Below are 21,610 nucleotides of genomic sequence, written 5' to 3'. Positions count from 1 at the left end.
GTGATGTGCAAACCCAACCAGTGTGTTCAGTTTTCGCTTGTTACAGTCTGTTCTTCTGCAGCACAAAAAGGTTCCTGAGTATTGGGGCACTAGCAAACATTTTTGGAGAGAGTAGTTGGTTTTACATATTGTGCAATGCCATGGCTTGTTAAAACATGGTATATTGAATAATCTCCCAGTGGGCTGGGTTTGCAGACAACGCTGAGCCATACTCTATTTTTTATGAACTGTAATAGCTGGTTCATGCAAGATACCAAGCTGAAACCAAACAAAGTAGAGCATTATGTGTAAACCTGGTCAGTGCCTATTTTTGCAAAGGGAGCTTACCCCTGTGCAGGTATACATAGTTTTGGTAGGTGGGGGAGAAAGACCATTGCTCTCCAAATTTGGAAGGAAATAGTGTGTTCTAGCCACCTGCAACTGCAACCTTAGACAAACAATTCAGGCAAGAGACATGGTTTATATGTGCCACAGAAATCAACTAAATTCACAGAGGAGGGAAACAGCAAAGGAAGGAGGCCAAATTCATGCACAGACAAAATATTTTTTAAAAAGTAGCATTCTGCCTTTCATGTATATAGAGATTTAAATGCAAGTCTGTCACATTTTAGCAGTGAGCAGCCTTGAATTGATGCAGTGTGTTGCTCACTCCCAAGAACAATCATTTTCAGTGATAAAGCCTTCCAAAGTATAATTTGGCTGCCAAAGTCATAATCAGGTCTTGACTTAATTAAAATCCCTTGAAGTAAAGGAGAGAAGGGGGGTGGGAATCACTCTGAGTGGGGAAAAAAAAAGGAAAGAAAAATACATTCCTCATCTGAAATTATTGTTACTTCTGACTCTCCACTGAAAATGGACTGACTCATATTTGCTGCCTTTTCTGCCAGGAAATAGCTGATCCAAGTGCTGATGACAGAAGTCACTGCGTAAGTCAAACGCTTGGGGCATATGTTGTGGCTGTAATCTCTCTCCTCAACTCCACTTGCTGAAGCAACAGATTAACATGGAGAGAAGCAAATGGTCCCCTTGAGGCTGTTTAGCCTAGGCTTTCCAAAACTGGCCTACTCTAGGGCATGGATTGGGGCTTTGTTCTGCCAAGTGTCCAGGCAGTGATCAGGTGCCCAGACACTTGCTTCTTTTAGATCCAGAGACAATGATCATACCAGTAAGTAAGGAGATTTTAAGCTTTATTGTTTAACTGTGGCGGGCAAATTAAAAAAGAAACACAAGAAAGCATGCCAAGACAGATGATAAGAATCTCACATCAGCTGCTGGGAGCTCCAGTAAGCAGCAGCAGAGGGTCCCCAAGCCAATTTTGCACACAGTGCCCGGCACCAGGGTCTGTGGCCAAGCTCCGGACTCAAGAGGCAATCCTAAGGTTTTTATCAAAGTCTGGTCCTAGAACCTCATGAATCTGTTTCCATGGCACTGAGACTGCAGGATCTGACCCTGACTGGATAGTTCCCAGGGTCTGGGGCACCTGTTTATGCCATAATCCAAGAGCCTGGGAAGCAATAAAAACAAGCTAGTGCTAGACGTGAACAATCTTGGGATTTTCTCTTCTCCCCCCTCCCCTTCTAAGTAAAAGTGAAAAAACAAGCAGGTGAAACATACTCAGAATGAACTCTAAATGTCTAGCATTTTCTTAATATGAATGAGAAATTAAAATATGTCACTTAAACTCCTCAAAATACAATGGTCTTCCGCATTGCCACTACAGGCTTCTGGAAGGCTTCCTGCCTTAGTATCCTGAGAATTGCAATCTCAATAAATCTTTAGTGACCCAGGATGGGGAATACACCCAAACTGTAGCTCTTTAGTAGCTTGGCAATAGGCATATAGGGAGGAACTATAGATTTCTGCCTATAGATTTGAGCAGTGCTTAGCAGCCTTTGGAAATGGTGCAATGCAAACTCATTGGCTATGTTTGCACAACTTGAAAATTGCTGGTTAACTGAATTAACCAAATTGCTGGATTTGCAGAATACACTGAATTGACCACATGGGTTAGCTCTGTTCCTGGAAACTGTAGAAGTGTACAGCGATGGTCTTGAAGAAGGAATTCAGCATCTGGAAGGGAGGAGTGAATGAAGAAGAAACTCAAGATTACTCCACCTTGGTTCTTTTGGGGATAACAGGGAGAGACAGACTCTTGTCAGGCTTCCAAGACTCTGTTAATATATCCTTTAACAATAAAATAGAGTTCCATTACTTCTTGTAGCATTTGTTTCCTGACCTGGCCTTCCTTAAAGGGCTGACAGAAAGCCAACACTGACTGTCTTCCTTAATTGCTCAGAATATAGCAAAGTTGGCCTTTATCAGTATTTCGCCCCAGTAAGTTATAGAACAAGGGAGAAGAACTGCAATTTCTTTCTGCTAGTAGGAACAAGGGCTGAAAGGACTGACCATCTAGCTTCATTATTTGGGATTATTAATAGCAATACATCTAATTACAACATGTTAAGGAGGACAGTTGGAAACTGCATTTCTACTGGCTAAAATTATGAGTGTTTCAGCACACCATCTGCTGATGCCTACCTCAGAAGCATTCCATTTACATAACGTCTGGCGGTGAAGTGTCCACAGAACATTCTCTCTCTCTGGGTGTCAGTTACACACAAAAGAGAAAAAAAGGGTTCTTTCCCACCAGAGAGCCTCGTGAATGTGGATCAGTTCTTTTCCTGGAATCTGATGATCACAGCATTCTGGGTCTCCTCCAGCCATTGGAGATAGCTGCATGACTCAACTGAAGCACATGAACTTTAGCAGATATAAGCATTCCCAAAGAGTTGGCCTGCAGGAATGTTGGAAGAAAGGGAAGAGATGGCGGCTATCAGAAAGATATGTTGGATCTACAGAAACAAGGCCTAGCTGAACCAGACAGAATCCATCTCTGATCAAAAAGTAACCTCTTTGAAGGCTTCCCCAGTAAATGGCCACTTCTAGTGACTGTGATGGACCATCAGCTTAATGAACTACATGAGCAATAGTCTAATGAAGTAGATACAATCCATCTGAACTTGAAGGTACATGGAAGGGCATAGCATGCAAGAGTGGCCAAAAACAACGATGTACCAAGGGCCAGGAGAAGATCAACATATGATTGATGGATAAAAATGCCAAGGTTCTAGACATGAACTTCTATGATCAAGAACTGCCCAAAGACAGCTAGATCCCTCTCCCAATTGTTTTTTAAATTGTGACAATATTCCACAACCAGATTGATGAAAACCAGCTGGTCAGAGTCCAATACTTTAAGATGATAAAATAGGAGATGAATAGGAGTTATGTGAGAAGCTAATAATAATAATAATAAAAAATTAAACTTGTGTGCCACCCATCTCTCAATGACTCTGGACAGAATATAGAATATGCAAAGTGTGTAAAAATGTGAACGTAGCATGTAGGATTCTCCTTTATATTGTTTACAGTTTCATTTGCTACTTTTTGCCTGTGACTTCTGTCTCTATCTTTTCCACACTGGGAAGTCTTGCTAGAATAAACTTGCTATAAGGCAATTTTTGGTAACTATCTGGTTACTGATTTAGATAACCCCTGCTTACATTAGCTGGGAGAATCATGTTGACCAGCAATGTATACCTTTAATTAGTTGTGCTGGAACTGAGAAATATATTAAAGGGACAGCTGTATTCCCGTTTTGATTCAATAAACCTACACCGTTGTTGTTCTGTGTATTGTTGCCTTCTGCGGTGGTTGTGCCCACTGGGGACATAGATCCTGAGCAGGGAGGAAATAAATTCTCTATTTTTTTTTCCCCTTCCCAAGAGCGGGTAATGATGGAAGCCACCAGGAGCCAAGAAAATCTCCCCGGGGGGATAATCTGATTGTCTGATGTGCAGAAAAAAGGCAAGTTGCCCGGATGATTCTGGGAATTGTAATCCCAGTACATTTGGAGAACACCAGCTGGGGAAGGCTAAGGCAGACAAACCCTCAGCTAGACTGTTCATTAGTCTGGCTTGAATAAGACAGCTTCCAGCTTCCACTGAGCTTGCAAGTTATGTCATACTGCAGCTTTTCAAAGTTTTGCGCATCCTTCCCATTTTCCTTCAGCAACGAAGTGGGTGTGTCACCACGATTTCCATTTGCATTTGCTTGCTTCCTTCCTTTCACCTGGAAAGGTTAGCTGAGAGAAAGGTGTCATCTGCTCCCAGCCTTGTCTGATAAGCTGTCACCGTTGCCCAACTTTAATATTCTGGAATTGTATTAACCTGTTGCCGATCGTGCGGCCAGATCAAAGAGGTGAAATCACGGTGCTGCAGAAAAGGACCAGGATCCCCCTGTTGGTCCCATACCGAGGAAATAATCTGCTTGCAACACCTACAATTAATCAATTTGCTTTTCCACAGGGGAACTGGCAAGCCTTGAACCCCCCACAGGCATGAAGCACGCACTGGCTTTATTTCTGCAGATGCAAGCAGTTAAGTCAACTCTTGCTGTTCCCTGGGACCAGAAGCCGATAAAACGGCTGGAATTACACCTGGAGCAGCCACGGTGCAGTCAGCACAAACGTGAACAGGGCAGACTTGTTGGCTTCTGGAAACAGAAGCGAGCTGCTGCAGGGGCTGTGGGGTGTCCCGGTGGTATTTTCTCGGTAGGGGTCTCATTCTGGAGAGCAACTTTTCTAAAGCAAACAGCCCCCAGCACAGGGGGGCCACACATCCTATCATTCCTGGCTGGTGTGGAGATTGCAGAAGCCGGGAGAAGGATGCTGGCTGATTTCTAGTACCATTCAAGATGCTGAGATTTAACCTGCCATGTACTAAGGAGAATGCCCCGTCCTCCAGAAAGCCTTTCTGAAGCTGGGGCATTCATGTACCAGACCAGAGATGGTAGGATGATATGTAGAAGAGGAAGGATTCCCGTCGGAAGGGGCCTCAGAGGTCATTCAAGTCCAACCCCCTGCATGCTGCAGGATTCACCACACCATCCCCGAAACGGGAAGCAACCCTTGTTTTATTTATTTTTTAAGAATGCCAGTGGAGCCTTCATGGATTAATTTTTAAAAAAATTTACCTCACAGTTTTTGTAACCCACCTGAATGCGTAGCCTCTGGATGATGAACAGCACAGGAGAAACACACACTTCAGAAACGGAAGCAATTAAAACAAAATAAGAACAACAAAAACCCCACCCAAACCACTTTCCGAATTGGGCACCACAAAGCATCAAATCGGGTGGAAAACTCGACAGAAGAAAGTTGCTTTTACTTTCCTAAGGAAGGCGGGTACTGACTGTGCAAACCTCTTGAGCCTAGAGCCATTCCAGTACATAAAGATATTATTTGTTCCCAGCAGAAAATCATCTTGCAGTTGTATGATAGGCTGTCATCCTCGCACAAATATTTGATTGATTATGTGCCATCAAGATGGTGTCAGCTCTTAGCGACCATGTAGGTAGATTTTCTCCATGATGATCTGTCCCTAACCTGGTCTTCCAGGTCTTCCAATGATGCCCACATGGCTGATGCACCTGAGTCCATCCACCCTGCTGCTAGTTGTCTTCTTCTTCTCTTTCCTTCCATCTTTCCTAGCATTGTGGAGAAATGCTAGAATTTCTCCTTCCCTCAGAAAAATGCAGAGGAACCCTCCAGCCTGGTGTTTCCCAACCTTGGCAACTTTGAGATGGGTGGACTTCAACTCCCAGAATTCTTAGCAATGGCCATGCTGGCTGGGGAATTCTGGGAGCTGAAGTCCACTCACCTTAAAGTGGCGAAATTTGAAAAACACTAATTTACACCTGCTCGACATACCACTGGAAGCTGGCATTTGGTTTGGCATCACCCGTTTCCTATTGATTGACGGATTGCATGCATTAAAAAAAAGGGAGCGGAAGCAGGGAAGTTAACGGTCCATGGGTGGTCACAGGCATCACGTCAGGATGCCAGCTGCAGATTGGATGAAGAAAAGCATTTGGTTACCCACCTTAAAAAATACTATGTGCAGTAGATGCACTTCAGAACGCCCCCCCCACCCCCCGCCCAACACTTTGCTGGATTGAGTGGTGAGATCAAAATCTTCTTCTGGGAAAAGCTTCCAGCCCGGGGATGGGGGTTGGGAGAGACAGTGCGGGGCTTGATGCTCTCGGCGGGAGGCTCCTAAATGCATCGGAGATGGTGCTGAAGCTCCATCATGTATTTTTGTGATGAATAACTCTGCAGGGAGCAGAAAGCCTGTTGAAGGTCATGAAACAGTTCGGCTGACATTGATGTTAAATGCTGAATTCCCTGTTCCTTTATGCTTTGAAGTAGGAAGAGGCAGCGTGCATACCCTACCAAGGGTTTATTTACTGTACTAACTCTGCTGCAGTACCTAGCAAATCTGCTTTCATACCTGGCCTTCAGGTCAAGACAGGGTGTTGGTGTTGGGTGTTCTGGCTGTGATGCAGTGTTTCTCAACCTTAACAACTTTACGATGTCTGGACTTCAACTCCCAGAATTCCCCAGCCAGCATGGCCATGGCTAAGAATTCTGGGAGTTGATGTCCAGACATTTTAAAGTTGCCAAGATTGAGAAACACTGCTGTAATGTTTTGACTGGTTTGAGTTTGGTAAAGTAGAAGTGTTTTTCTCCTCCTGTTACACCTGACATGATTTTCCTGGACTAGTTCTACTATTAAGCACATTGTTTAAGATCAGACAAAAGATCCTACAATTTAGCAAGAGCGCAGGGCTTCTAATACCCAGACCACAACTTGCCCTTTCAGGATGACCTTTTCTTTTTTTTAAAGGATTTTAGCTTTTGGAGTGCTATGAGGATCTAGACCAGCCTCTCTCAACCTTTGGACCCTGGAGGAACCCTTGAAACATTTTTCAGGCCTCGGGGAACCCCTGCACATTCAGGCTCCAATAGAGGCTGGAAGTTACAAAATCATTTTATTTGTTTCATGGGTAGGCCTGTATATATGCATTAACTGTGTTCTTCAACTGAAAATAAAGAATGAAACTTGCCCCTTTCATGTGAAGTTGCCCGAATTTGAAATAATTTTTTTAAATAAATCGTGATCTCCCAGGGAACCCCTAGTGACCTCTCGCGGAACCCGAGGGTGCCATGGAACCCTGGCCGAGAAACCCTGATCCAGAAACTTAATGACCCATCAAAGTAATGGTGCTGCACAATTTCATTTTCCTCTATGCACAATGCCTACCTGGAGATGAAGTGACAAATTTAAAATGGGTGTTAATATTAAAAATCACGAATTCAGATCTGAATGCTGCATTTCAAATGTTAACTTCAGTTACTAGAATGCAATTGGATAGGCGCTGTTGGCTGTCCTCAGTTGTTTTGATTTGTGGTAGGCAGAAAATATTTGAAGTTTCGTATGTCAATTGTCAGATACAAAATAGCACAGCGTGCCAACTGCCACGAGAACTGCTGAATTCTAAATACCATCAATTCCAACAGGGAAATAAAAAAATACCATTGCATGCCAAATATCAAACACCGCGGAGTTCTAAATACTATTGCATGCCAATTATTGAACGCAAAATGCCATTGTACGCCAATTATTAAAATATTGTGAATACAAAATACAGGCCGATGATCAAATTCTGTTAATTCCTTCATTCTGTGGAAAGACAGGTCCAAATCCCCACTTCACCATTAAACTCAGAAGGTGATCTTGGTTTAGTCACAACCTCTCAGAGATTTCTACTTTACTCTGTTGCTGTGAGAAAGGATGTAGAAGAGAGAACAAGAAGTGCAAAGGATCAATGAAGTATATAAGTAACCTAAATAATCCAATACAAAACAGAGCTGCATATCACCCATCAACTGTTGTCAAATTCTGTATACTGTTGGATACACCTAATAAAACCCAATGAAAGGACAAGGGCATGCAACCCATCGAAGATTTTTTTTTTAATACATGCAACCAGTCAATCAATAGGAAACAGGTGACGCAGAACCAAATGCCAGATTCCAGTGGTATGCCAAGTGGGTGTTTTTCAAATTTGGGAGCTTTAAGATGGGTGGACTTCAACTCCCAGAGTTCCCCAGCCAGCATGCTCTTCACTACCCTGACATAATCTCCCCCCTTGAGATTAGATTATCACCCTCACTGTGATCATGTAGCAAGAAAGCAACATGGCCATGTCTATGACCATTTCCTCTTTGTCTTCAACCATATCCAGATCCATTGCTGCTTACCTTTCAGAGATCAGCCAAGGTTAGCTAGAAATACTCCTGACAGTAACGAACTTCCAGCCTGGTGTTTCACAGACTGAGTATGGAGTCCCAGCACATGTGGTAGATCCCAGTTTCAGCGAGGCTGAAGAACCACATACGTAGAATGACAGGGTTGGAAGGGTCCTTGGAGGTCTTCTAGTCCAACCCCTTGCCCAAGGCAGGAATCCTCATATCATCTCAGGCAAATGGTTGTCCAATCTCTTCTTGAAAACCTCCAGCGATGGAGCACCCACCACTCCGGGAGGCCAGCTGTTCCACTGCTTAATAGTTCTCACTGTCAGGAAATTCCTCCTTATTTCCAAGTTGGAGCCTGATGACACTCTGCACGATCTGAATAATTTTCACAACCCCTTACAGTGGGCCTTTATTGTTAACTCCAAACAGACCACAAAGCCCTGATGTAACTAAAGTTTTCTTCCTTTTCTCCAGGGACAGGGGACCACTACTGCCCAGTGGATTTATATGCTGAAACTGCTGGCTGATGTAACTGCCTTAACTTCAATTGCTGATAAGGTGTTTTCCCTAGTCTTTTCTAAAAAGAGCTGCTTAAGTAATACAATCAGCTAATTAATGTGTCCAATTAAAAAATGATACACTCATAAAGACTGGGACAATTTATTTCTGACCTGAACTCTTTGCTGTTGTCTCTGTTTGGCCCTCGGCAAGGAATTCCACAAAAGCTTGATGCATTCCCTTTAATATTTTTCCCCTGTCCGCTAACAGGATCACATTCCCTTTGGAGTCAATCTTGTTTTTCATCCCTGCAATGCTAAACTTATTTGCATTGTGGTTCGCAAACCCAAGAATTAGGCATTAGTGTATTATGCAATGTCCACTAATTGGGGTTCATCTGGTAAACCAGTTAAACAAACCAAGGCTAAGTGATGCATGAATGCGGCCTGTGTTCAATTTAGATGCGTAATTTAAGTTGTGTGGACTTCAACTCCCAGAATTCCCCAGCTAGCCATGCTGGCTGGGGAATTCTGGGAGTAGAAGTCCACACATCTTAAAGTTGCCAAGGTTGAGAAACACTGGTTTAATTGGTTCTCCTGCACATTGCAGAGCGCTGGACTAGATGACTCTTGTGGTCCCTTCCAAGTCCACGGTTCCAGGCTGCAAAATACAGAGCAGTGAAGATTTTTTTTAACATTTCTTTACTGCCCTCTAGGGGCTGCCCAGAGTTTTGCAACCCAGGAACACCGTCGGTCCCTGCCTTCGATCACGGTTCTACATCACAGCTTTGCCCGCCTTTGGAAAGTCACCTTGGAACTCCAGCCCCCAGAATGCAACGCTAACGCACCTCTTCGAGCACGCTCCCAGCCTGCCTTGCGCCGAGGCTGCCTTGCCGTAGTGCATTCCGGGAGTCGTGGTTCTCCCGGAAAGTTTCCTACAGTACAATACTCTGACCCGAGAGCGGGAGAAAGAAAAGTTTCCACTCCGCCCTTCTGGGCCCGGCTGTTGCCAGGGGTAACGGCTTCCTCGCCAATAGGCGCACGGCGCAAGTCGCGGCGGGCCAATGGCGGCGCGCCTGTGGGCGGAGCCCAAGTCTCCTTGGGCCCCGTGCCGCGGCCTAGTCAGTCTGACCCGGTCTCGGGCGCCATGGGCGGCAGCGAGAGCGTTCCCCGGAGGGTCACCTTCGAGGCGGATGAGAACGACAACGTCACGGTGGTGAAGGGCATCCGGGTGAGCAGGCGGCCCGCCCCCTGCGATCCCTCGGGCGACCCTCCGCCCGGCGGGGGCCCTTCTTTCCTGGGGGTGAGGGGGGTCTGCGGAGGTTGGGCCCCCCGTCGTTGCCTTGGTAGCAGCATCCATTGAGAAGCCTCGGGGGAGGGAAAGGGGGGCGGCGGGAAGCGTCCCTAGGTAGCCTTGACCTGTGGAACTCGCGGCCTCATGATGCTCCGGGTCTCACCTCGTGGCAGGATTACTGAGCAAAGCAAGGCGGATGGGGTCGGCGCCAGGGCCGCAAGTGACACCCCGCCCTTTCTCCGAACATCCAGAACATCCCTTGCCTTCGCTGGCTGAAAATTGCCTGCCAGTAAGGAGAACCCTGCAAAACAGCCCTCCCATCCAGCCCCCCCTTTTGCATAGGTGCCCCCGAAAGATGGCCCCCACGAGGTTGAGCTTCAGTGGGGTGCGGTGCAGGGGATGCAGAGCTTGAGATCCCGCGTTGTGGCCCGACTGCAAACCGGCTGACCCCGTTTGAACCCAGCAGGTTGCCCTTTGCCGCAGAAAATTGGGTTATGCGAGGAATTGTATGTTGAATAAATGTATTACGTGAAGAAAGAGCGCCCTAAAAGTAATTGGGACCCCTTGGTGGGTTTTCTGCAACCCCAGTCAGGGTCATCTGTTGTTGGGTTTTTTGCATTTATATCCTGCTTTTTCTGGGAGAGGTCAAGGTGAATGTGACTTTCTCCTCTTCTCATTTTATCCCTATAACAACAGCCCTGTGAGGTTGGTTCGAGTGAGAGTGAGTGGCCTGAAGCTACCCAGGAGGCGCCATAAGATCATCCATCTTTCCATCCAGTGTCTTATTTGCTAGGCTGTGCTGAGTCTTAGAATATCTACCTCATAGCTTGCTCTACGTTCTAACCATATTGTAACATGGTTTGCATGGTTCTGGAAGGAGGATGTGTCATCCATGAATGGTTGTTAAATGAGAAAGCATGTCATTGTGGTTTATATGGTTGAGGTGAAGACATAATGCCCTTCATTAGTTTGCATCAATTCATGTCATTTGCATCACAGTGTTATGGCACAAATGGACCGATGATGTAATTTGCCTTATTTGTATAATGATATTTTTTATTTTTTATATACACACATACACACACACACATAAATCCCAACAGAAGGTTAGTCACTGCCTGTGAAGTTTGTGGTAGGAGAATCTGATAAATCAAGGTTTTGCTGTGTGGCAGTTTGGGAATCATACTTTATGGCTTGGCCAGGTTTGCGCCTCTCCATCATGGCTGGATCAACTAATTATGATTAAAACAAGCCATGGCTGAGGAGAATGCAGGGACCCTGTATTTCTGATCCTATCTTTCTGATTTATAAGGGAGATTTTCCCATATGGGTATTCCTGCAGAGATAGGATCAGCATCAGCAATTAGCAATGTCTCTGAAACCATGACCCAACGGGTCACAGGTTTCTAATCACGTCTACCAATAATGCTCAGCACAACCACTGTGCCAGCTTGGTCACGTTCTCTGGTCCCCATGCCTGTTGGCAAAACTGTGTTTTCAGTTTGCTTTCAGAAGGCCAGCAGGGCGGGGCCAGTCTAATCTCCAGGGGGATGATGTTCCCCAGAGTGGGCACCACAGCAAAAAAGATTCTCTTCCTTGGCCCTGCCAGACAAAACTCCCTAGCTGATGGGACCTGGTGCATGCCACTTCTCAAATAACCCAGCCCCTGCCATGTAGGGCTTTATAGGTCATTACCAGCACCTTGAATTGGACCTGGAAGCAGACTGGTAACCAATGCAGCTCACGGTGTAGAGGTGTAGAGTGCGCTGATTGAGGAACACAACTTTCTGTGCAGCCACATTTTGAGCCAGCTGAAGCTTCCAAATACTTTTCAAGGGCAGCCCCATATAGGGCGTGTTGCAGTAATCCATACAAGAGGTGACTGAACTGTGAGTGGCTGTGAGCAGGACCTCCTCATCCAGGAATGAGTGCAACTGGCATGCAACGTGGAGTTGTGCAAAGGCCCTCCTGGCCACGGCTGCCAGGTGCTTTTCAAGCAGGAGCCGTGAGTCCAGAAGGACCCGCAGATTGCACATAGGTTCTGGTTTGGGGTACTGCAACCCCATCCTGAACAGGAGATGGAAAGTCCCTGGAACCAGGGGGTGCCAACTCCCAACACTACTTAGGCTTGCTTGGGTTGAATTGAAGCCTGTTGTTCCACATCCAGACCCCCACATCTTCCAGACAGGGACCTCCATGGCATCACTTAGTTGGCTGGGGGTGGAGATAAAAAGCTGGATATTATCAGCATACTGATGGTACCTCACCCCGTGCTGCTAGACAAACTCATGCAGTGGTTTCATGTAGATGTTAAACAGGAGCAAAGAAAGTACTGAATCCTGTGGTACCCTGCAAAGCAGGGACCAAGGGTGGGACCTTCCCCCCCACCCCATCAATACAACTGGAACAGGCCCCGGAGGAGGGAAACAGTACAGGTAGCCCTCACTTACCAACGCAGTTGGAACTGGGAACTCTGTCACTAAGCAGCATGGTCGTAAAGTGAAAAATCATGTGATCGTGCCCAACTTTCAATGGCAGTTTGTCAGTTCCAGCTGTGGTTAAGTGAATCATCTGCGGTGGTTAAGATCAATGTCATGTGACTGTAACTTGTGAGTTCCTGCCGGCTTCCCCCTTGACTTTGCTTGTCAGAAGCTGTCTGGGAAGGTCACAAATGACAATCATGACCATGGGATGCTATGACCGTTGTAAATGCGTGCTGGTTGCCAAGTGCCCAAATTGGGACATGCAGCAGTGCAACTTCAAGGACTGGTCGCAAGTGTCCTTATTTAGCACCATTGTAACTTCAGTTGCTGAATGAATGGTCGGTAAGTGAGGACTACCTGTACAGTGCCACCCACACCTAACCCCTAGAGCTGATGCAGAAGGATACCACGGTTGATGGTATCGAAAGCAGCTGAGAGGTCAAGAAGAGCAAGGGTGGACACTCACTACCCCAGTCTTGCTCCCGCCAGAGGTCATCCAAAAGTGCGACTGATGTGTTTTGGTCCTGTACTTAGGCCTGAGTCCAGACTGAAAGGGTCCAGACAATCCGCTTCATCCAGGATCCCCTGAAGCTGCTGCGCAACCACCTTCTCAACTGCCTTCCCTAGAAAGGGGAGGTTGGAGACGGGGGGAAAATTGTCCAGAATGGTTGGGTCGAGTGATGGCTTCTTGAGGATGGGGCAAACCAATGCCTCTTTGAGAAAAGGAGGGACAATCTACATATATGAGAATTACAACTCCCAGAATTTGAAGCCAGAATGGTCAGTGATGATGCTGAGTAGGAATTCTGGGAATTACAGTCCCAAAGTATTTGAAACAGAAGAAAACCGCTTTTCTGATTGTCCTGTTTCGTCATGTGTTCAGCCTTCTGTGATGTTCTGCAATTCTCAGCAGTCATCGTTTTCCATTTTTGCCTTTGCCCTTCACCCACAACCTTACATTTATGTTTATCATCAGCCCTGAACCTTTCCTTCTCTGCTACACCTCGGATACGTTTCCTTTCTTCTGGGGCTTAACGTCAGATACAGCAGAATAGCACTAGATTTTTTTTCTCCCCAGACAGCCCTAACACAGCTTTCAGTAATGTGGTTTGTAAATTAAGGAAGAACCAGGTGCTTTGGTGAGGAGTGGGGTGTCTCTTCCACTTTGCTACTATGTAGATGACCTTTCCAAGCTTCTGTCATTTGGACCAGTTAGAACACCCCTCCCCCCAGTGTTTCATTGGCTTTACAGAAGACCCTTCATTTCCTCTTATTACTATTTGTTGTTATTGGTTGCATTAGACTGGTATTACTACTGCCATTTTAATATTGGCTTCCCTTTATTGCCATTGCATGTCAGTGATTTGAGACGAAGCTCTTGGCATAAGTGGGAAATGAGTAAGAGCCTGGCTGTCCGGTTGGCCCTAAATGACAAGTGAGAAATTAGAAGTGAGATGGGCTGAGCCATCTCCTGTCCGTCTGGCGGTGGTGTGACCTCCTCGCCTTGTCCAGGACAACTCTGTTTTTTTCACTCCACCTCCCCTTCCTTGCAAGGCTCCCTGTGTCACAAGTGCCATTTCTGAAGCCTATATAGAGACGCTTCAAAAGGAGAATGAAAGGCAGAGGATGAAACGGGGACTGTTGGCGTGACACTTGGGGAGGACTGTTGTTTTTTCCTGCCTCTTTGATTCCGGGGCTCCTTTCCCTATCCTCGTTTTCTGTTAAGACTTCACCAACTCTTTCTTCTCCGCCTGATCCCTTTGGTTGTTCACCTGTAAACAAGGGCTCCCGTGTTCTCGTGACATAGCCCAGCTTGAAGTCCCTGTTTGTTTGTTTTTTATTGAACCTGAGTAACAAAGATGTGAGGGAGCTGAGACCATAGAGCACCTGACTATCAGTTTTCAACCATGCAGTCTGGAAACTTTCATGTGCCAGGGCTTGAATTAATGTTCCTTCTGTTCTTGAGGCTGTAACACTCACATGACTGTCTCTGAAGGTAGGAAGGCTTCCCCTCTTTCTAGCAGCACCCCAACCTTAATGCTCTGCCTGGATTCCAGTATTCTAATCATGGGCACGTTGAAGATTGCAGCCCCTAGCTTAGGGAGCAAGTTATGGGCCATGTATGTGCCTCCCTGGGGGTATTGTGTGTGTGTGTGTGTCCCTGGAGGCCTGCCCCCCAAGATTGTGCTGTTGGAAATTGGTTGCAAATTGCTAAATAATAGGGGTGGAATTTTCTTCAGTGCTTCTGAAAATAAGTAGCTCTTTTAAAGCCTTGGATTGGCTTCATGCTTCTATATTTCTTTGAAGTAAAACACCAAATTCCCCCCATCTTCTCCATGGGAAAAAGGCCAAAGAAATTCTATCCTTGCCAATGACATTATTGCTCTGCATCCTGTGGCTCTTGGCTGCTGAAAAATGATAGATTTGAAAAAGGGAGACCTTTGCCTGCAAAGTGATTGCCAGCCTCTATTCTGAGTAGAGTTTAGAAGTTTCCAGCATCTTACAGAGTCCCCATTTTTATGCTATTTTATTTTAAAGGCAAAGGATAGTAAAGGTTGAAGGATGAATTTAGTGCAGGAAAATCACATCTAATAAATTTCCATTTCCACTTACCTGCTAGCGGCTTAAAATACATTATAAGATTTTAAACCCTCCAGGCATGTCTTTTGGGCAAAGCTATTTTAGGGCTTAGAGCTAAAATGAAATGCTAGAATACCTTGTATCTCAAACTCATACAAGATGTAGTGTGGGAATTATATATGTTCCGGTAACACAGTTGAAAAACTCTTGGTGTATGTTATTTTCAGCTCTCCGAAAATGTTATAGAGCGTATGAAAGAGCCTTCCTCCCCCGGTGGAAAACCTCAGCAGAAATTGGGGTCTAGTGATCATGCCTCTGATGGTGGAGCTGCAGGTATGTCTCTACTTTCCCTGTCGGACATGATCATCTCTATATAATCCAGAAGTTATTAAATGATTAATAAAATATTCGGTTAACCTGTAAGTGATTATAAAAAACAATCTAAGAACCACTTCTACCTTGCCTATGACAGATACACACACAAACACACACACACAAATTATACAATGAGTGTGTTCAATCATTGTATGAAGCCATTGTGTGATCTGTTTGGATTTGGCCAAGCATGTTGTGTGAACTCATCCAGTTGTGGTTAATTCAGTAGGTTATGGGTAAACAAACTGTTGTTTAGCCAATGTTGTGAAGGTCTAATTGACTAACCCATGTTATACTGTAAATTCATCTCCCCAGGCTCTGTTTTAGACCTTTCAAAGAATTTAGGTGTACAGGTGGGTGAAGAGCCCACCAGAAGTATAGAGAAATGAGGAAGACCGAAGATAGATGCTTGATTCACTGATGTTAGTAAGGTTACATTAACAGAATCTGGCAAGATTGAAAGTATTTTTCCCTTCCTCTCCTTTTACTTTCTAGAAAGCTAGGGAGGGTTCCTTCTGAAATACTTCTGCTTCCTCTCCCATGGGCTTTGATATCTTTTACATGCTGGTTGTCCAATCTGTGGCCCTTCCTCCTATCTCCCAAGGTCATTCCCTCATACCATTACACTGATGGGCACAACTGTCCCATTCTCAGTGAAGAGCAGGCAACCCTGGCAATAGAGAAAGCAGAGAGATTTATTTTTAAGCTCTATTCACAGGCCTCCTTAAGTAAAAAGTGGCAAGTTCTCAACACACAGGTTCTCGTTTTCACAGCTCTTAATGAGGGATCTATCGTTTCTAATATGTGATGATCTGGCATAGTGCATGCCGGACCTGTTGATCTCAAGCAGTGTAAAATGAAGTTGCAAGCTTCTGTAACACATCATTTATTTGTTTATTTGCATCAATTTGTAAGTCACCTCCTCAGTGACATTGGAGGTCTACTTCTTTTGATCTGCTCCTTCCAATTCTCTTAGTAACTTAAAATGTATTAAAATAATTCACTGGCATAAGACCTTTGAAGTATATAAGTGACTCTTTTCCTAGGGCAGATGGCAAGTCATTTCATTTCAGGTCTCCCAATCTGATTTTGCCACCCTTGTTTTCTTAGAGGCATGCTGCAAAGGTCTTCTTGGTAGATGAGCCCTACCTTTTCTCAAGGCCAGGTTGCTTTTTCTTGGCTAGAGACTAAGCTGTCTCCTTGCCTGCCCCAGTATGCCCAGTTAAGATTCCTTTCCTGAATTTTATTTATTCTGCCCCTGGATTGGATCAGTGTACCTGACTCTGGACTCTGGGCTAGATCTCTGCTTCTTGCCATTCTTTGTCTTGATGATCTCAGCTATTGTTTTTGCAGTGCTAACTGGGATGTGTGAAATGTGTGGCTCAACTTAGTGAATTTTGAGGTTCTACCTGATCTCCATATCTAGAGGGGCAACCTTTGAAAATGGGTTCTGAAAAGAGTAAAGAAAGTGTTTTGTTCAGGAATTATAGCAAATGATAATAGTTATCACTATTACGCTATAAACGCCACACTTCAGTTATATGTTACATTTTAATTACCTAATGATTATATCTGAGATGAAGATTCAGTATAATAATGCCAGTTCATAATACTGAGATTTGTGGTCAAGAGGAGTAACACCCAAAGTATGAACATTCTGAGTATCTGCATGCTGCTGTCATCATGTGATAGGAAATGGAGTCCTTCTGATATGAAAGCCATATTAATTTTTGTATCTTGAAGAGTGGATGAAGTAAAGGAATCTCGATACCATAGAAAGAAGATAAGCTCAATATTGCTTGCAAACTGTTCAGTTTGGTTGGAAGTGACCCAGGGCTTATAAATTGTGCAAAGTGGTCCTTGTGATTGTGCTTTCAAATTGAGCGATACTATGCTCAGCTGCCTTCGGGAAGAGAGAAATAAACTGAATTCACAGATAAATGTAGGCAGATAGATTACTGGGAGAGATGAAAGCATGGAGAAATTTAATTTTACTAGAGGTCCTCAGTAAGATTCAGCCTGTCTTGTAGTTGTTCACTCTAAAATGATTTGTGGCATCCTTCACAGAGAGAGATTCCCTCTTACGCTTCCTCCATAAAGCATCACTGAGGTCTGTGATGCTTTGAAAACAGAATAAGAGTTTAAAAAATTGACAAGTGGGCCAGGTTTGTGCGCTGATAGTTATTGAGCAGCTCCTGCCAATGTGCTTTATGCAACAGGTTCTTGGCTGTTGGGGAAGTTGTTAATTCCCTAAAGAGAACTTGGAAAAGCTGCCATTGTCTTCTGAAATTTTGTAAGCAGACATGTTCCAATAAAATCCTAGAGCTGGAGAAGCCCTTAAGGCCATCAAAATAAGTCCCCAGCTCAGTGCAGTTCAAATGAAAGAACTTCTGAGAGATGGCCATCCAACCTCTGATTGAACACTTCCAGCAAAGGGGAGGCCACCATCACTCTGTGTCATTGGGGCCCCCATTGAATTGCTCTTCAGTAAGAGCATTAGAAGTTTCTTCTAATGTTCAGTTGGACTATGACTTCCTCTAACTGCAAGATGCTATTCCATGTCCTGCCTTCTTCTAACTGCAAGACATAATTCCATTCCTGCACTCTGGAATGATGGGGAACAAATCTTAACTTTGTACCGTGTGATATCCTTTTAGGTATTTGAAAATTGCTATCGTATCATCTCATATCTCTTTTCTTTGCATGCCCAGCTCCTTCAGTGTCTCCCTAGGATTTAGTTTCTAATCCCCTGGTCATCCTTCTTACTCCTCTCTGAGCCTGTCTGCTTACTTTAATCTTTCTTAAAGTATGATACCCAGAACTAGATCTAACGCTCAACATGGAGTTGGCCAAAGCAGATTGAAGTAGAACATTGATGTCCAGGCATCTGGAAATTACATTTCTGTTGATGCCGCCTACAATTCCATTTGCCTCTTTTGCAACTGTATCACACTGCTGACTCATATTTTGGTTTGCAATCAAACACTATTCCAATGGTTCTTTTTCACAGGTACCATTATTAAACTGTGTATCACCCATCTGATACCTGTCCATTTGATTTCTATGACTTAAGTGAAGAACTTTGCATTTGTCTTCATGAGCAAATTTTTTTTCCTATTATTTTTCAGTCCGTTTCTCTGACCTACCAAGATTGTGAATTTTATTTATGCCCTCTAGGATATTAACTGAACACAGTTAATAAGTTTGTCACCTGCAAATTTAATAGGCATTCCCTCCATCTCTTCATTCAAGTAATTAATAAAAATATTGAAGAGAGTCCAGGGCTGAATTGTGCAGCACCTGTTTGGTATCTCTCATCAATTTGATTATGTAGAGTAAAGAAGATGATCTTAACATAGATAGGCTAATTTGTTACTAAAGCAACAAGGGGAAGAACTTGGCTTAAGTCTGGAACAAGATGAAGGTGTATGTGAGCAACTCAGGCAGACACTAATTCACGTGACTATAAGGGAGGGCAGGGAGTAAACACAGTCAGACTTGCAAGATTCTGTTACTATAGCCAATGTTAATAAACGTAGTATTAGCCTTCTCGTGCAGTTGATTTCTTGGTTTGGTCTATCTGGTTGGGCTGAGAGATACAGAACTGTGAATGAATACTGTTTGAATATATTTTTGAACCATTGATGCTTCTAGTTAATTTTCACACACACCCTTAACTAGCTTGCTAATCAGCTTGCTGGCTTCTCTGTTCACTCCAAGACCAAATGCTTTAGCAGGAGGGTGCCCAGCCAAGCAAGGAGGTTATGATCCCTTAGAAGGGACCACTTTCTTTGAGGATGGATTAATAGTCTTTCAGAGGATCCTGCTGTACTGTCCAAGTAAGTTTAGCAGTGGTCAGAATCTTCATGTGCACCGGTCTCATGCTCTGTGGCTAACCCTCCAGCGGTACGCCGAGCAGTAAGTAGAAATGCCCCCACACATTCATACTCCATGCTGACCTGGAGTAAGTTTCCAACCCCTTCCCATGGTGCAGCAAGAGGAACTGGGACATTTTTCCTGTGCATTTTAGGCTTAAAGTACACAGGGTAGTTTTCAGTCTGTGTTGGAGGACTAGATGACTTCTGCTGGTCTCTTCCAACTCTGTGATGTTGATTACCCTCTGCATGTTGTTATAATTTGGAAAATTTGCATTGTTTTTACCATTGGAGTGGAAAAATTTCCTTGGAAAAGTAAGTTTTCCATCCCGCTCTGATCTTAATATATCCAGAGGGCTCCATGGAGTATAGAAGTAGAGCGTTTGAGTAATACAGTGAAACCTTAGCTAGCTAATTCCACACAGCAAAGGAGGCTTAGATGACTTACAGTTTTTAGCAGCTTTCTTATGCCACTTGGGAAACACCCGTAAAATGAATAAAATATTTAAACATAATTGAAAAATTAAAACATTTAAAGACTCTGGGAATGTCAAGCTCATCTAAAATAATTTGGAATATCTTGGGGGGATGTATACACACACCCATACACACACACACATGCATCCCAAAGATTCCATATATGTGTGTGTGTGTGCGTGCGCACGTGTACATGTGCATATACACCCCCCTGTATGCAAAAGTTTACACGCTTCTGGTCAGATGGTATATTTCAATGAATCTCTAATAAACAGAAATAATCAACTGCCCATAAATGGGCATTCTAATTGGCAGGAAGATGTCATGTTTAACTATGTACCATTCATTGAAACGTACCATTTGACAGGGGTGTCTAGCTTTCGCCTACAGCTCTAGGGCTCCCACTTGGAACATCTGGAGTGTGTTACATTGGCTGCCAGAGCAGTCGTTAAGATGTTTGACTGTAGGAAGAAATGGATTATATCATCGTCATCATCAAGATGACAATCAACTGCTATGCGTAGCTTGTAGCGCAGTGATCTTGCTTTTGCCCTGGGCCTAAACAGGAAGCTGATATCATCAGAAATCTTCATGGTTGAAATTGCTACACATTTGGTTATCATTATTCCATAGTATAAAGAATTTTAGAAGCTTCTGCCCATTGTGTCTGTGTGGGGGGGGTCTTTTTTCATATTGATACTACCGTTTTGATCCACTTTCCATGGTGTTTTCTGGGTCAATGTAATGTTTAATTTTTAAAAATCTACTTGATTACCCACCGGCTTTGACCTGACCAGTAACAACCAGCCTGTGAGCCTGCTATGATCTCTAGAACAATTTTCACCGATGTGATGCATTCCTGGGACTTCATTTATTTATAGGGAGGGCTGATAGGCTGCTCCAATCCACTAACTTGGATTAGCATACAGCTCCCCAACACATAATTGGGATTAATACCATACAATCAATTTAAATACCAATCTGTGGAAGAGCCAGTCAGCAGAAGTCTGGATATTCTAGAGCAGTGTATCTCAACCTTGGCAACTTTATGTTGTGTGGACTTCAACTCCCAGAACTCTCCAGCCAACATGGCTGGCTGGGGAATTCTGGGAGTTGAAGTCCACACAGCATAAAGTTGCCAAGGTTGAGAAACACTGTGCTAGAGAATGGTATCATGAAAACTGCAATCTCTGATGCCTTGTAAGATTCCTGCACCTCATTAGGAGGGGGAAAAAAAAATCTGTAAGGCATGTTGTGCCCAAGTCATTTAGTCTTCCCCAACCTGGCAACCTCCAGATATTGTTGGTCTGCAATCTACAGAATTTTTGGACAGCTCTTACTGGAAGTACAGACAAGCATATCTGAATCGCACCAGGTTAGTGACACACCAAATAACATCTCAATGTAGTCTTCTTATAATAAGGCTTTTAATATTCAAGGAGACAGGCTCACGCAGTTGAGCGCAGTTGCCATAGTTTCAAAGTACTGGTTTTTCATTTAAGAGGGCGGGATGGGTGAGTAATAGCATATTATTAAAATAAATGTTGTTTTCATATAATAATGTAATAAAACACCTCTTTTCTGATCCCTTCTCAACAACTTTTCCTGGCATGGTATTTGTCAGAGCAGCGTCCACAGTGTGCCTAAACTGTTTTTTTCTCCCTGTTTGTCAGATCTAAACTCCTTGAAACGTGGATCTTCTCCTTCTGTACTTTTGTAAAATATTTTGCACGTTGATGGTCCTAAACAGAAATAATATGGAGTGTTCGTTGAACCTCTTGCAAGTGGTTACTGTTTGTTTGTTTTTTTAATTGAAAATTACATTCCTGTGCTGTCTCTGGGCAGACAAGTTCCTACTGATACTTGCTACA

At 44.1% G+C, this 21,610-nt stretch overlaps 1 protein-coding gene across 2 annotated transcripts in view; it reads left to right on the top strand.

Moving 5' to 3' along the window:
• Window positions 1-9,739: 9,739 nt before the first annotated feature.
• The window catches only part of CHCHD3 (coiled-coil-helix-coiled-coil-helix domain containing 3), a 282,436-nt gene continuing 270,565 nt past the window's right edge, over window positions 9,740-21,610 (top strand). For both annotated transcript variants that reach the window (XR_010068335.1, XM_063308933.1), the window contains exons 1-2: window positions 9,740-9,886; window positions 15,240-15,345. Coding sequence is in view for 1 of the 2 variants with exons in the window: in XM_063308933.1 (XP_063165003.1) it covers window positions 9,803-9,886; window positions 15,240-15,345 (190 nt within the window). In the remaining variant the exon portion in view is untranslated. The remainder of the gene's footprint in view (window positions 9,887-15,239; window positions 15,346-21,610) is intronic.

Source organism: Candoia aspera, chromosome 7 (assembly GCF_035149785.1).
Source record: "Candoia aspera isolate rCanAsp1 chromosome 7, rCanAsp1.hap2, whole genome shotgun sequence".
Classification (NCBI taxonomy): domain Eukaryota; kingdom Metazoa; phylum Chordata; class Lepidosauria; order Squamata; family Boidae; genus Candoia; species Candoia aspera.
The sequence above is the reverse complement of the archived record's forward strand: the minus strand, read 5'-3'. Positions and strand labels throughout refer to the sequence as shown.